Source organism: Nelumbo lutea, chromosome 1, assembly GCF_056320005.1.
Source record: "Nelumbo lutea isolate HS-2025 chromosome 1, American lotus-T2T, whole genome shotgun sequence".
Classification (NCBI taxonomy): Eukaryota; Viridiplantae; Streptophyta; class Magnoliopsida; order Proteales; family Nelumbonaceae; genus Nelumbo; species Nelumbo lutea.
In genome coordinates, this window is record NC_142684.1 from 173456573 (window position 1) to 173472979 (window position 16407).

Below are 16407 nucleotides of genomic sequence, written 5' to 3' on the forward strand. Positions count from 1 at the left end.
TGGAGAAACAAAATGCCCACCAATTAGATCACACTGAAGTACATAATTTATGTAACCACTAACCAACCATAATATTATTCTCTATACATAATTTGAAAATTTAGAAGGAAAACCACCCATCAATAACAGATATTAGAAGGCAGAACAAGCCAATCTTTGTAATTTTCTTTTCAAAGTTCAACTATTAAATAACTTCCAAGAAAGAGAATAAAGAGAAGAGAAATGAGCTACATGCTACAAATGACTAGCTTAATAACCTTTGAAAAAATGAAACCTACCCAACTATAGCTCTGAAGATCCATAGGAGTACCATATCTTCCAAAAAAAAAAAAAAGAAAAGAAAAAAAAAAATCCTTCAAGGAGACAAGCTTTGCATTCAAATTGATAAAAGGGAAGTGTCACCTAGCAGCTTCGCCATCAGCATACATAGCTAGAGATCTTAAATCCAGTTTTCCATCCACTTGCAAACTGAAAACTATAGATCAACTTCCCCAGCCATGACCTAGACCATAAGCATCCATGTAGCCAGCATGAACATGATCATGATTCCCATGGTGGTCATGTCCACCATGACCATGATGATGTTCATGACCACTACGTTTTGCTTCATCAAGCATCTTTTGAATATGCTCAGGAATGGGCTCTTCCTCAACTTGTCTGATGGATTTGGGCAACGAGTGTATGAACTGGACAATAATATCAGCTATTTCATCTGCCGCATCCTCCTGGTAGGACATCGGAATAGCAACAAAAATAATGTGGTAAAAAATCACAGTAACAAATGAGATTATTGATCATCCTACACTCATATGATTTCTAAGAGAAAAGAATCAACAATAAATAACCAAAAGAATCCTACACTCATATGAACAATTAACTTGTTGTATCAACACCAAAACAAATATTGAACATGAATAGTGTACAAAATGATGATATCAGACACCAGAAATGATGATCAGTTGGTTTGCAAAATCACTTGCAATGGTCATATTTGGATATGGTATCGTGCAGGATTCAGGTAATGGTGATTCATCAAAGATTGTGGTCCCTAAGTGGTTGGGATGTTGTTCCCAGTCAACCCCAAAACTAGTAAACTAGTAAACCAACTAACTATACAATGTACATCCAGTCAATTCTTTCCATACACAAATGTGACCAAGCAGCTAATTTCAGTTTCTTCAATTTGTGGAATACCTCTTGAATTGGTAGCAGTTCAATGGTAAAATAAAATATGCATACCTAATGGATAAAAACCTTTTGCTGAATATTATTTCATTCATTCATGTACCTGTGATGCCCATAAAAAAATCTATGCAGCTGTTCAAAATTGTGGATTTTAATTTCAATGACATGGACTAATGAATTAGTTTTATTTTTTGAAGTGGTCCATCCAAGAAGAGATGTTTTCCAACAACTGGATAATCTCCAGAAGCATGCTTATGGACCTTGTCTATAAATTCATGAAGGATGGTACACAGAAACACAATATTTGACTAGACTATAGCTGCACATTTCTATGAAAACCTGTAAACGATAGAAGACATGATCAGGATTCAGTTTGATTGTTGCCGGAAGACATAATAGGTTTTAATTTATCTAACAATTAATTCTTGATTTGTGCTCTTACAAGTAATTCAATTCTCACCTGAGGCCACCGCCCACCAGAATGCCGGACAAATGTCACCTCCGGAAGAGTATCAGCAACATGACGTCCCTCTTCACTCCATGCTTCAGACCAATGGCTAGACCAAAGCACTTGAAGTGGTACACCCTTTACTGCCTCTGAACTGGCCCATTCACCCAGATTGAAGCTGTAATTCAGAGCTTTCCCTGTTCCAACAACTGCTCTCCTACCATCCCTACCCTTCAAAAGAACCCTATGAGCTTCTGCAGCTGATGAATTAATTGATCTTGAGCAACACGATCTTAGAAATCCCAAATAAGTAAATGAAAACCCCAATACAAACTCTCTGATAACCGGCATTTCTAGTGCCCACAACGGCAAAGCTATGGACTTTGCAGCAGAATCAACAAGAGTTAGGCTACTCACTGATCCTGAATTCTCCATAATCCAACCGGCAGTCATCCCCACAGCTGAATCGTGCAAAACCAAGTGCACAGGAGCGAGACCCATCGCATCGATCACTTGCCCTATGATTCGACCCATTTCCTCAGATCTCAACTGCAAGGGTTTAATACTCTTCCTCGTGGAAACCCTGATTTTATTTTCTTCATAAGGAATTTGCCCTGTTTCGACGAGCTGATCGAATCCCCAAAACAAACCCTTCTCCTTAATATCACTATAAACATCCCAGAACCTACCCAATACCCCAGTCCATCTTTCATCCTCCTCCAATGCAGACTTATCAGAGAAACCAGAACCTGGGAGATCGATCGCAACAGCATAAATTCCACTGGAGCCCAAGGACCGAACCACTTCGCGGAAAGAATACGAGCTACAACCTAATCCATGGACAATTAATACGGCTTCTCCACCTCTGGGACCGTCTTCTATTGCAAAAACTTCAATAGGAGACCGATTTGGGTTCACCTGGACTTTAATTGTTCTACCCTTGGAATAATGAAAGCGCAAATCGTCGGGTAAGCTTAAAAACCATGATTTATCGTTCCGTGGAGTTAGTGAAGAGAGAAATACGAAGAGGAGAGTGATGAGAGAAACACCGAGAGTGAAATAAGCCCAGAAGAGGAATGCGTTTGCAGTGGGAGAATCTTTACCACCCGTACCCGGTTTTGAAGATGAGGAAGGTTTTTGCTTCTTCTGCAAGGGCCTTGGTTCTTCCTTCTCTTCTGGTTCTTCTGTTATAATCGCCATTAGTGGAAGCCCCAAGGTGTTGCGAGAACAGATGAACCGCTTTCAAGCTTCAAAGTAGAGTGTTCTCTCAGTTTTGTACCGTAAAATCTGTAAAGAAGCCTGTCCGGGAAAAGTTCTTCAGATTAAAGACTTTTTCTCGCGTGTGTTGGAGGCTTGGTCTCCACTGGGGTCCACTAACGTAAAGTGTGAAGTGCATAACATTCCGAATGATGGGAACTTGGGAAGTCCATGAATCATACGGCCAATATCACCCATTTATATGAACCTCCAATTAAATAATCAGAAGTTTAGTCTTATCCACACAACATTGGACAAATATTCTGATCTTCTCTGGTTCTCTATTCGATCCTTTTTAAAGAGCAAGAGAGAGAGAGAGGGATGGAAGCAACGGCAGCAATGACGGCAATACCTCCACTGTATCACCCCAAAACGTTTTCGACAGCCATGGCTGTCTCTTCGAACTTACAAGCTCGCTGCCTTCACTTCCTCTCTCTATCAGTTCCGTTTTTTGGGAGGATTAAAACCCAACAAAGAATCCACAGAAGATCCCCGAATCTCCAACTTTTGGTCGTCCGGAGCTGTGGTTCGATCACTGCCAAACCCTCGTCAGAGATACAGAAGAAGCGTGATGATTCGAAACCCGACGAGAAACTTCGCGCTCTCCGGGAGCTCTTCTCCAGGCCCGGGGTTGGAATTGATGCTTATATTATCCCTTCCCAAGATCCTCACCAGGTTTGGCTTTTCATTTTTTTCTTCAGTATTTGTTTGGTTTTATGCACAAATTTCTTCCCGTGCATGACGATGATGAATTTCATGGTGCGTCTAATAGTAGAGTAGAGGGTTCTTACTCTTATTCTGGAAAGGGACCTACTAAGTGTCATGTTGCTTTTATGGACTCCTGCTCATCTTTAATTAATTGTTTTTCATCTGCTGTCCACAGAGTGAGTTCATTGCTGAGTGCTTTATGAGGCGGACATATATATCTGGATTTACTGGTAGTGCAGGAACTGCTGTTGTCACAAAGGATAAAGCAGCTCTTTGGACTGATGGGCGTTATTTTCTTCAGGTTTGGGGGACACATTGATAATAGGAAGAAGATGTAATTGTAATTGTAATTCAATTCAATTCGATTTTCAAATTTCTTGTTATATGCTACATGCATGTTGAGGAACAATGGACTCTGGTTCCATATGCACTTGGCTGATATTTAGGTTCATCTAAAATGTTCAAGTCAGTTACAGTGAAATTACGTCTTAATTGTTCTCTTATTTCCATCAAGCTTATTCTTATTGGTTTTCTATTCCTCTCTTAGTTCAGTTAGGAAATGGAATATAGGCTCAGTTTGGAAAGAGTACAAATACAAATATGTACAGTACAAATAGATACAAAATAATACAAAATACCAGGTTTTGCACTCTACATATTTGTATTTGTACTCCTTCCAAACTGAGCCATAAGTTCATTTTAACATCTTATGCCTTCTGTGTTTTGACTCCACGGACCTCTCTCCTCAATAGGCAGAAAAGCAGTTAAGCCCTAGTTGGATTCTCATGCGTGCTGGCAACTTTGGAGTCCCTACTACTGGTGAATGGCTTAATGAGGTTCTAGTTCCTGGTTGCAGAGTTGGCGTAGATCCTGTGAGTTATTTGTCACCTCCTAATGTGGACTTATCCTTAAATTTTGGTTGTATATTAATGACGTAGGCAGACCAACATACTATACTGTTGAAACAGAAAACATTCAATTATTGATCCAATACTCCAATTATGTTCCTTTCTTATTAAGTTCTACAATGAAAATTGTTTTCATTTTAATTTGAAATTTGTAAAGCACTTCTAGTCTAGATTAGCCTACAATTTATTATTAAACTTTGCGGTGTCAATTATTTTCAAAATCTAGTAGCTGCATGGCATTCTTCTTCACCTTGCACAGTGTCTTATGCCATATTTTCTTTGATTTTGTGAAGGGAGCAGTTTCTTTTTTCTTCTGATGCAGCAGAGGAACTTAAAGATACCATTTCTAAGAGGAACCATCAATTGGTTTACTTGTATGATTTGAATCTAGTGGACAAGATATGGAAAGAATCAAGACCGAAGCCTCCTCAAAAACCAATTAGAGTGCACAACATCAAGTATGCCGGTGTTGATGTCTCATCAAAGTTGTCTTCCCTAAGATCTGATCTTGTTGAAGTGGGTTGTTCTGCAATTGTTATTTCTATGCTTGATGAGGTTGCTTGGTTGTTGAACCTGGTAATCCTCATAGCTAACTTCCTATATGTTCTAAATGGTTTTTCTCTTGTCATGGTAGACACATGTATCTGTAGGCATGAAGACCAAATATTGTTGGAATGCTGCTGTATTTTTTTGATTGGTAACAACCAATGGATTTATTAATTAAATGAAAAAGAATAGTTAGAATACAGCAGTGTACCAAGCACCCCAATAGTCAGCTAGCCCCTTCCCCCAGGGTAGGGATCTGCTACCAACAGAACGCTCCCAACACTCTCTCAATGGACCACTGCAGCTGCACATTGGGACCATCTCCCTTGTCATTCATGGGGAGATGTTCCTGATGTATGGCTGCAATGGCTAGTTGGGGAGTTGTTGGGACCGCATGTCGGTAGCTCATCCAAACTCCCTCCTCCAACCCCACTGTATTTGTTTTACAAATCCCCCCTGGGAATTAAACCCCAAGAATCTGGTTGTTCCCTGTTTTGCTAATCCATCTTTCAAGAAGTTGGCTGATCACAAGGTCCATCTATATAAAGTCTATAGCCAGCTTCTTGATCTCCATCATAATGTGTCTATATTTCCAAGATCCTGTCCTTCTTGTAAGCTACCCTATTATTACATGTAAATCTCCTTTCACCAATTAATCTGCACAGTTTAAGGATTTGGTGGATCTCAGTCCCTGTGAATCTGCTAGAGTAATTCTGTTCAAGTTGGAAAACTGCTGTATTAAAAAAACAAACAATTTAACTTGGATTTTGTGACATTCTATGGCTTTGTTTGGTTTCTTTAAATATGCATAAAGCACAAGTAGCTTTAGTATAATAAGGGTTTGCCTAACTGCTTTCCCTGGAAATTTCTTCTTGATGCCCTTGTTATCTATGCTATCTGTTCCCCCTTTCTAAATTTTTAGTGGTTATGTTCATTGATATCCTATTTCTATATTTAATGCAATTAATGTATTTTTATCTTACTTGTAGAGAGGAAATGATGTTCCACATTCACCTGTGGTGTATGCCTACTTAATCGTAGAGATTGATGGGGCCAAACTGTTTATTGATAATTCTAAAGTCTCCAAGGAAGTGATGGATCATTTGAAGAACTCAGGAGTAGAGTTGAGACCATATGAATCCATTCTTTCTGAAATAGAAAGGTAATGTTTGGTGGCTCAAGAATTAAAGATAATTAAGAAGCTTAGGCAGTATCTAGACAACAATAGTTCCGCTGTGTGGTGATTGGTATATACAATTTTTGATAACCAGTTTCACCTTAATTAATAGTAGAATGGAAAGTTCTTAGTGTATTAGTTTTTATCATTATAATTTGGGAAATATTTTGTTTTTTCACTGAGGTTGTGCCTGGTTTATAAAAGACAAAAACACCCTCAAATAATATATGTATAACAGTGACAAAGAAGCAATGGGAAACAATCATATTATTGGATTATACTATTACTTTCCTGACAAATATTTCATGCCAATCTGTTTGCTCATGGCAAACTCAATGAAAAAACATTCATTTAAGCTCAATATTTAAGTTAAAGCAACTTTTTAAGACCATTGTTGTTTGGAAAATAGTGGGCCTTTCTTCTCCTGCTAGTTCAAGTTGTTTCAGAATAAAAAAAGGAAGACACATGTTTATTTTCTGTGGTTGCTTCTATCCTGCAATATGATTTTCAAAGCAGTAAACTTGTCATGTGTATGAGTAGGATTCTGTAGGTCTCTTGATTGAACCATCTAAGTTATAGTGCATTGGCATGCATGCATGCAACAAGTTCTGTTGCAGTTTAGGTTCTGAATTCATAATCTCCCACACATATAGCATGACAAGGATCCTTCTATCACCATTGTATTTTAAATCATAATTTTCTTTTCAGTTTGGCTACAAAAGGAGCACAACTTTGGTTGGATACATCAAGTGTAAATGCAGCCATAGTCGCAACCTATAGATCTGCTTGTGATAAATTTCTTGGAAATCTTCAGAAGAAAGGCAAAAATAATAAAGGGAAACATGAAGAGCTAATTGGTGAATCTGAAGGACCTGTTGGAATTTACAAGGTTTCTCCTGTCACCTTTGCAAAGGCAGTGAAAAATCCTGCTGAACTGGAAGGAATGCAAAATTCTCATTTAAGGTGATATATCCTTTTACTGGAACCACTTATTTTTTATTGAAATAGTTATTTTCTTTTTGCCAAGCATGGCCAAGCTGCTCAGAATTTTCTAATATTGACATGGTCACATGTGCCAGTATCAAAATGAAGTAGCACCTCTCAAGTAGTATTTTGCAAGATGGAGATTCATTTTACTTCCTTAAATTTCATCAATTATGAGAACACATGCTTTTGGGGGGAGGTAGACATATAGGGAAAAGAAAAAGAGGAAGAAAATTGCCTTATCAATTTTTAATCCTTTCCTCTGCATGAGAGGCTGTTACCAAGTCAACTCACAAGTGCCATGCGCCTTAGCTTTCTACTGTGTTCTGTAAATTATTTCTGTATCATTCATGTTCTGCTTTACTCTTCTAGTTCAATAATTATCTGCAATGAATATACAGTATATGGGAATAGATCTCCCATCTTATTATGGGGATTCAACACCCTGTATTTCCTTGACCTCGAGGTACCTCAAAATTCTATGGCATGCCAAAGAGGCACTCTAGGTGCATAGAATGTTTAAACTCACTGCCAATGTAAAAAAAAAAAAAAATTAAGAAATTGTGGTTCATAGAGAAAAGAGGAAAAGAACATAGAAGAAGTAGAAGATGATAAGAGAGTATGCAATGATATTCTCACAAGCCCATCAATCCTGCATGTTCATTGGGACCTAATGATAAAATAGAGAATTTATTGGCAACAAAGAAGTTCATAAGTGTGATATATGAAAAATGAGCTACTAAAATGAAACTAACTCTTACATATTTTCATCCATTGGACACATTGTTTATTTATTCTTGAATTGTTTTAATTATGAAGGAAAGGAGAAACTTCTCTGTATCCAAACAAAATGGAGAGAAGGCATTATTACAAACAGCTCAAAGCTGCCAAGCATCATTGATTTTCTGCTACAGTTAAATTGGATTTGCTTCAGTACCTGTATGTGGTGTCCTCCACAGAAACTGGTCCATGGTTATTCCATTTTTCTTGCAAGGATATTAACTAAAGTATTAGTTGAGACTTGAGAGAGGTGTCCATCTGAATGAGCAGTTCAAATTGGATGTGAAAGATATAACTTCTTTGATCATCTAGTGTGGTACCCAAAGATATAACTAAGGACCTCCTTGCAATCCCTTTCCACAATCAGATTGGACACATTCATTTATAGATGATGCCAATGAAAATATTATGTTTAATTAAGGTGTGCTACCCTCTTTCATGCATCTAGGAGAAATCCTATGCAGCGTACCCTGGTAAGTGGCATATCGCAGGTATTCAGGTTCCACAATTTCCCAGGTGGTTAAACTTTAGAAATTATGGAACCAGAAAATAAATAGTAATTTGGAAATTGGAACTACATTAGGGTTGTAATTGGGTCTAACTCAGATCCAAGGTTTAAAATATTGGTGTTGGTGGAAATGTCAGTCATCTAAATATAGGAAACATGTCAGAAAAGCCAGAAATATTGTAAAAATTATAGACATGGTGGAAACATTGTAAAATATGCAAAAGTATAGAATGATATTTTATGAGATGATAAAAGAAGCATAGGCACATCTTTGCCAAAAAAAAAAAAAAAAACCACTTTAGACCCTAAAGAATTAGAAGGGCCATTTTCGTCATCAAACTATGGTGGAAAAGTCACTTTAAGACAAAAATAGATGGTGTTAGAGATGTTGTCAACAGATTCGTTAGACAATAAATAAATAATAAAGCATGTTTATGTGCACTGCTTAAGTCAAAAAAAAATTTTGGGAAATTACAGGCTACTTTAGACCCTAAAGTTCGAAAAGGCCACTCTAGATGTTGAAAAAAATCTATTAGTTAAAAATTAAATTTTATTAACCATGAAGTAAATTACTTCAAGGGTTTTATCAAAATAGAGTCATTAAATTAACAATAATTAATTTGATAGTAAATAATTAGCAATTATTAAGAGTAAATTATTAATTAAACACTAACCTGATTAGCTTAACTAATAGTAAATTAGCAATCACTTAATTTACTTAATTAATTTAGTTAACTTTAGGGGTGCTCATGGTTGCGTTAACTGAACCATGGGGTACTTGTTCAAAGCAAAAACCGAAACCGAAACCAAATCAACCGATTAACCAGTTGTATTTTTTTAGGTTAACCGAAAGCTGGACTGGTCCTTCAGTTTTTAAAAAATATTATACCAAAACCAAAGCGATCGGTTTGGTTAACCAGATTTTTTCATTTGATTTTCTTGGTTCAGTTTTTCAGTTTTTTATGGGCACTTCTAGTTAACTTAGTAACTCAATTTTCTTAATTGAGTTACTTAATTTACCTTAATTAGTGTTGATTATTTATTTACTCTATTTACCTAATTGACTTAATTAAATAGTTAATTTACTTAGTTGACTTAATTTACTTAATCAATTAGTTAATTCACTTAATTGCATGGTTTTAAAATCATTGTTGACCCAAGTGGTTGAGCCATTTGACCCAAGATCCAGTCAATTGTCTGATTACATTTTATACTCAGCCCGGAATTTCCCCAAAAAAAATGTTGAATCGGTTTTGGTTAGCAAACTGCTGGCCCAGACAATTGAACTACTAAATTGTACAACCTAATGAATGGTTTTCAGGTTACTTTTATTTTAATTTTTTTTTTTTTTCAAAACATCACATGCTGATCTGTTCAAACCAGGTGATCAAATCGCTGACCCAAAAAACCTGGCCAAAGCAATTTTGTATTTTGATCGGTTTTTAAAACTTTGCTTAATTTACTTAATTTACTTAGATCGATTAGCTTTGTTTATTTAGTTTACTAAGTTAACTTAGTTTCCTTAATTAATTTAATTTACTTATTCAATTGATTAATTTATATAGTTGGCTTAATTTAGTTGTCTTAATTAGTGTAATTTATTTAATTTACTTAATTAACTGTATACCATCATAGACCCTGAAATAATTTACTTAACTAACTTTATTAAAGTGGCCTTTTCAAACTTGAGCAATGCCATGTGAGCATGCTTTATTATTTTATTCATTGTCTATAATGGATTCATCAACGATGTCTCTAACATTGTCTATTTTTGCCTTAAAGTGGACTTTTCATCATAATTTGAGAGCAAAAATGACCCTTTTAATTCTTTAGGGTATAATTTAGTTTTTTTTTGGCAAAGATCAAGGGTTGTCAGATCCAAAAATCCCTTTTTAAATTTTTATCTTGTTCGAAATCATTAAATAAAGCTAAGAAACTAAGGTTATAGACAAAAGAATGCATTTTGAAGTTGTTCTATAAACCTGATTAATCAAAACTACATGATAGAATGTTCATTGGGGAATATGTCAATTCGTAAAATTTCTTGTCGCTATCCAAGGAAATGGAAGTATGCCATGGAACTCTCTTTTACTCCACATAGTGGTGGTAGTGTTCACTAGGGAATATGTTGATTCCAATAAAATTTCGTGTCACTACCCATGGAAGTGGAAATATTAGGAAATTTAGGGACATTTTAAACCATGCTCAAATCACATTTAGATTTAATCCTCCAACTTATTATACTTAAAATGAAGAAAAAATTAAAAAAGTTTTGAGAAATTACTTATTTTTTAACTTATACATATTTATTAAATTTATATAAATATAATATTTTAAATTTATTAGTTATAAATTTTATATAATTGTATATAATGTCTATGCATGTATATAATTTATTAGTTATTTTGATCAGATTGGTTGGGGTTGAATCTGCATCTGAACTGTTATTAATTGGGTGCAAGTTCTAACATCCAAATGTGGGATAATAGGATCAGTTATTGAATCGGGTATTGGACTTTTGGAGTCCATTGACAGTCCTAACTACATTAATAACATAAAATACATAGCAAATAAGAAATTAAAGATTGGAAATTTAAAGTGGTTGCACCATATTCAACGTTCCTTTCTCATGATACCTTGTCCAAGACTGAGCATCTTTTCCTAGAATTTGGGGGATAAGAATGATTCTCAGCAGTGTCTGTAATTTGATCTTACTTTCAATATAGCGAACAAGAATAAATGGCTATTCTTGGCTTTCAGATTCAATGGTTTGACCATATGTTTATAACTTCTGGTCATATCTAATTAAATAGCTTTTGGTTAAATTATCTATGGCACCACTAACAAGAAAAGGATCTTTTGAGCATCTTATAAGTATTTTCTTTTCCACTTCCCTACAGGGATGCAGCTGCGCTGTCACAGTTTTGGGCTTGGCTAGAGGAGGAAATTCATAATAATGTGGTACTTACAGAAGTACAAGTTGCAGACAAACTTCTCGAATTCCGAGCAAAGCAGGCTGGTTTTATGGATACAAGTTTTGATACTATTAGTGGTATGTTTAATGCAAAAAAAAAAAAAAAAATCTTCCTTTTTAGCACATTCACTTTGAACATGAAGTGTCGCCTCTTCTTTTTCCAGTTAGCAGCATATTTCTTACAGGTTTGGGGGAACAATTGATAAAAACCTTTAATTTGTGGTGCCCCTTAGGCTCCATTATTTGATGTATGAGGGGTAACAAAAAAGTTCCCATCTATTAATTTTGGTTGCTTTGTTTCAAGTTGAATGGTAAAAATTGATCTCATGGATCTACCCTTTATCAGGGTAAAATACCAGTGAAATTGGGCACAAATAACTTCCAATTTATTTTTAACCAAGATCAAGATGATGATCTTCTTATGCAATCACTATATCCAATTATTGTAGAACAAAAGGGCTTTCTCCAAGCTTCTTTTTTTTTTTTTTCTTGTGGTGGTGGTGGTGATGGTCCCTTTAATTCTGAGTCAGATATTTTGGTGATTCTATGAAGCTTTAAAGGGATTATTGTACAAATGCTAGCAGTTTCCTTATGGCTTTGTCTTTGAAAGAAATTTTTGGCTTGAAAGGGCCAAATTTTAATTTAACTGGTATAACACTCTGGTCCAAAGGGTAAAGGTCTTTTCTGAATATTACTGTTTCTGCCTTTTTGTACAACTGTATAGTCTATACATAATAATATATTAGTGAAATTTTGATCAGTTATCAAAAAGGAAAACATCTGAACTGAAACAGAATGGTTGAACAGGATTCATGTAGCCAACCAATATAGTTGGGACAAGGCTTAGATAATGATGATCAAAAAAAGGAAACACGTTATATGATATGGTGCTATAGCGATGGTACTATGATGATTAGCTTTCATTAAATAATGACCGCTGTTGCCATTATTTACCATTTTCAAAAAGTGAGATACTTTTTTATTTATTTTTTATCAGCTCAATAGTGTGGATAGTCACGTTGATATCTGGTTTGCCAATCTATAAAGAATGTTGGTATACAGTTTGAACTATGTTTTTGCTATCAAATAATTCAAGTGGATTATATTCTTCTAAGGGAGGATGCTTTTTTTTTTCATTCTTACTGAAGTGTAATTCTTTCTTTAGTGAAAGGTAGACAAGGGGGGTTTATTAGAAACTAATTGAAACTATTTTTATTGAGATTTTGGATGTAAAAAAAAGACTATAAATGTTTCTTTTACTCAGTTTTTTTCCTAATTCTCGAAGAAAAATGGAAAGAAAGAAAAAGAAACAAACAATATCAGAAAGCAGATGCAAAGTAAATATTTGCATTGTAAAGTTTTCGTTCTTAATTATTTAACCACTCATATTTCCTTTTTATTTACAGCAAAAATAAAGGGAGCCTAAGGAGATATACTTCTCATAGAATAAACCATTTTCTTGCAGAACTTAGTAGGTTATTCTGTTTTATACATATTTTCCTTTTTTTTTTTTGTTTCTTTTTCAGTTTACCAACAGTTGGACTGACGGTAAAAATACTGATAGACCTTGGTTGACTAAACCTCTAATGTTTATATGGTATTTCATTTCATGTATATATGCTTAGAAGTTTTTTGGGAGACCTTTGACAGCACCCATAAGAAGTGATCTGTTGCAAGTTGAAGGGGAAACAAAGGGTAGGGCCATAGGGGGTAAACCAAAAAGAACATGGGTTGAATAGTGAGAAATGATTTAAGTGCTAATAATTTAACAATGGATATGGCATTAAACAGAATGGAATGGTGAAACAGGATTCATGTAGCTGATCCCATATAGTTGGGATAAGGCTTGGGTGACGACGATAATACTTAGAAGTTTTTGGTTAGTTATTTGTATTCCTTACTGGAGAAGGGAAGGGAGTCCAAAAACAAGTAAAGTTTAATGCATTTAAACCTCCTTTTATTCCACTTCAGAAACCATGAGTAGTTTTTTTTTTTCAGCTTCTGGTGGAAATGGTGCTATTATACATTACAAACCAGAGCCCAAGAGCTGCAGTGTGGTGGATGCTAATAAATTATTCCTATTAGATAGTGGTGCACAATATATCGATGGTACAACAGACATAACAAGGACAGTGCATTTCGGTGAACCTACTTCACGACAAAAAGAATGCTTCACCCGAGTTTTACAGGTAATAAATCTTGCACTGCTGTCAATCTATATTTTTAGTTAGAAATGTATATTGTATTTTGGATATTTTAGTTGATTCAAAATTGGCTGTGGTGGTTGTCTTTTTTTTTATCAGCAAAAATTTCTTATTAATAACAGAGAAAAAGTTACAAACAGTTACAATAGTTATAGGTTGCTGTAATGCATTAACCCACAAGCAGCTACAGTTCTTCCCAGTACTATTTTCCCTCTGTTTTGCTAGGGTATCCGCCATCCCATTTGCATTCTGTTTGACCCAACCAAACTGAGAATTGAGCCTCCTTGCAAGTATGTCAATTTCTCTGAAGATAAATTTGAGCTTCCGAGGTGCTGATGTGATGTTTTTAGCCCAAGAAATGACCAGTAGTGAGTCTCCTTCTATTTCTAAATTTGTTGTTCCAATCTGCTCAGCCATCTTTAGACCTTGAAGTAGAGCTAGAGATTCAACCTGTATTGAGTCACCAATACCTATTGGCCTGAGAAGAGTGCCATCACCACACCCACATGATTTCTAATCACACCCCCTATGCCTGCCCTTCCTGGGTTACTAAAAGAACTCCCATCAAAGTTTAGTTTTGGTTTGTTCAGTGCAGGTGGCTTCCTTTCCACTCTTACGACTGCTTTGGGTGCATCTGTTTGTGCTACTTCAGTCCAATTTCTTAGAATCTCATTCGTGGAGAAATTTTTGAATAACTCCATGGTCATCGCCCAATGTGCAGTTCTGATTTTTATGGCTTCAATAACTTCCTCCTTTGATTTACTTTTTTTTAGAGAAAATTCTTTGATTTCTTTCCTCCCATATGGTCCATACTGTAGCCAGCTCTTGCTGCCTTCCATAAGCACTTTCCTCTTTTGTTCTGTTGCCTCAGGAAGGAGGGGCTGAATAGACTTACCACATCTTGTGTGGGAGCCCATCTGCATCCAAAGAGAGAACAAACAAAATCCCAAATACCAGAAACAAAAGAGCAGGATAAAAGTAAGTGGGGTAGGGTTTCACTATAATCCATACAAAGGACACACACATGAGGAGTAAGGCATTTGTTTGGCCTTCTTTTCTATAGCACATCACAAGTGTTCTAGGAACAATTTCCAACAGGAAGCTTGTACTTTTGGAGGGATCGGTTTATACCAGATTTCTCTCACTAGGAAGTTCACCCCCAAAGGATCAGAGTGAGTGAGCAAACCAAAGAAAGGGGCACAAGAAAATAAACCATAAGGAGTTGGGGACCAAATTCTACTATCAACTATAGATTGGTCTAAATAGACCTTCTCAAGGGTTGAGATCAAAAGCACTAGGGATTCACATTCATTTTCCCTCAACCCTCTTTTGAAGCCAAAGTCCCAAGAGATATTGTTGGGAACCAAGGCTCAGACCCAACCCAAAGGCCTAGACCTCCACTCACTTGCACTTACATGAGGAAGAACACACTCAAGCAGTTACAACACCCAACTGCAACAAGCAACACGTCAGCTGGTCCCTCTGCATGAATTCGTTAGAACTCAGAGTTTGTTGAGATATTTTGTAACCAAAACCATTATAAATATGGGTTGGCCAAATGAATGAAGCATGCAAATTGAATCCACTCTCTCTCTCTCTCTCTCTCTCTCTCTCTCTCTCTCTCTCTCTCTCTTTTCCCGTCATTTCTACGTGGGAGGAAGGGTCTCCCTCGAAGAGACTCCTGAGGTGAGCAAAAACTCATCAGATACCCAAGTTTGAAAGCATGCCAATCCTAGCAACAGGTTTGTTTTTAAGGTTTGATAAGGAGTAGAGGTCCGGGAATTTAACCATAAAAGGCAAATCCCCAACCCAAAGGTCTTGCCACCTAGAACAATGCTTTATTGCCACACCCAACATCAAGCCGGATAAATTGAAGAAAGGTTGGTAGTACCTCAAAGATTGCCTTCTAGGGGGAATTTGGAGCTGCATTGGAAGCTACTTATGCATCCCATCCGTTATCTGCTTCACCATGAATGCTTTTAATGATCCTGTGCCACAACCTATCTTCTTCACAAGGGAATCTCCATAGTCATTTCCCTAGAAGGGCCTTATTTTTCTTTAATATGTTCCCTATACCTAGGCCACCCTGCTCCTTAGGGTAACAAACTTGTTCCCACTTCACTAAATGATCATTCTTTTCATTGTCAGGTTCCCACAAAAAATCCCTCATAATCTTCTCTAACTTCCTAACTATTTTCACCGGGATCTTAAAGGTGGAGAGGAAATAAGTGGGCAGGATTGCTAGGGTAGATTTTATCAAGGTGATTCTTCCCCCCAAGGAAATATAATTTCTCATCCACATTGCCAACTTTTAGCTTTTGGATTTCCCCCCAAGGGCATACCCAAGTATTCTAGATGCCAGCTTTTCACTTCACATTCTAGCAAATTTGCCATGGCTTAGATGTCCCCCTCCCGAATGTTTATTCCAACTACACAGCTTTTTCCCCAATTCACTTTTAGTTTGGAGGTCTATTGAAACTTGTCCACAAACTTTTCAGATTCCTTAAACTGGATTCATTACAACTTTCACAAAAAATGATTGTATCATTAGCAAATTGCAAGCGAGAAACCACCACTTCTAAACTACCAATCCTCCATCCTTTAAACTGATTATCTTGGTCAGCCTTGATGATTTGTCTACTCAAGACCTCAGCCACAAAGGTGAATAAGAATGGGGATAAGGGATCACCCTGTCTGAGTCCTCTTTTAGCCTGGAAGAAATCCTTTG

At 36.3% G+C, this 16407-nt stretch overlaps 2 protein-coding genes across 3 annotated transcripts in view; one reads left to right on the forward strand and one right to left on the reverse strand.

Moving 5' to 3' along the window:
* Positions 1–132: 132 nt before the first annotated feature.
* AXR4 (alpha/beta-Hydrolases superfamily protein) lies at positions 133–2833 on the reverse strand. The gene is made up of 2 exons (XM_088960752.1): positions 1646–2833; positions 133–725 (listed from the first exon to the last, which is right to left on the reverse strand). Exons 1-2 carry the CDS (start codon positions 2831–2833, stop codon positions 483–485), a joined length of 1431 nt encoding a protein of 476 aa, XP_088816878.1. The 3' UTR covers positions 133–482.
* Positions 2834–3211: 378 nt separating this feature from the next.
* Positions 3212–16407, forward strand: part of LOC148879265 (Metallopeptidase M24 family protein) — a 29881-nt gene continuing 16685 nt past the window's right edge. For both annotated transcript variants that reach the window (XM_088960750.1, XM_088960751.1), the window contains exons 1-8: positions 3212–3565; positions 3774–3899; positions 4351–4470; positions 4807–5082; positions 6042–6214; positions 6938–7192; positions 11402–11553; positions 13474–13664. In XM_088960750.1, the coding sequence (XP_088816876.1) occupies positions 3212–3565; positions 3774–3899; positions 4351–4470; positions 4807–5082; positions 6042–6214; positions 6938–7192; positions 11402–11553; positions 13474–13664 (1647 nt within the window). The remainder of the gene's footprint in view (positions 3566–3773; positions 3900–4350; positions 4471–4806; positions 5083–6041; positions 6215–6937; positions 7193–11401; positions 11554–13473; positions 13665–16407) is intronic.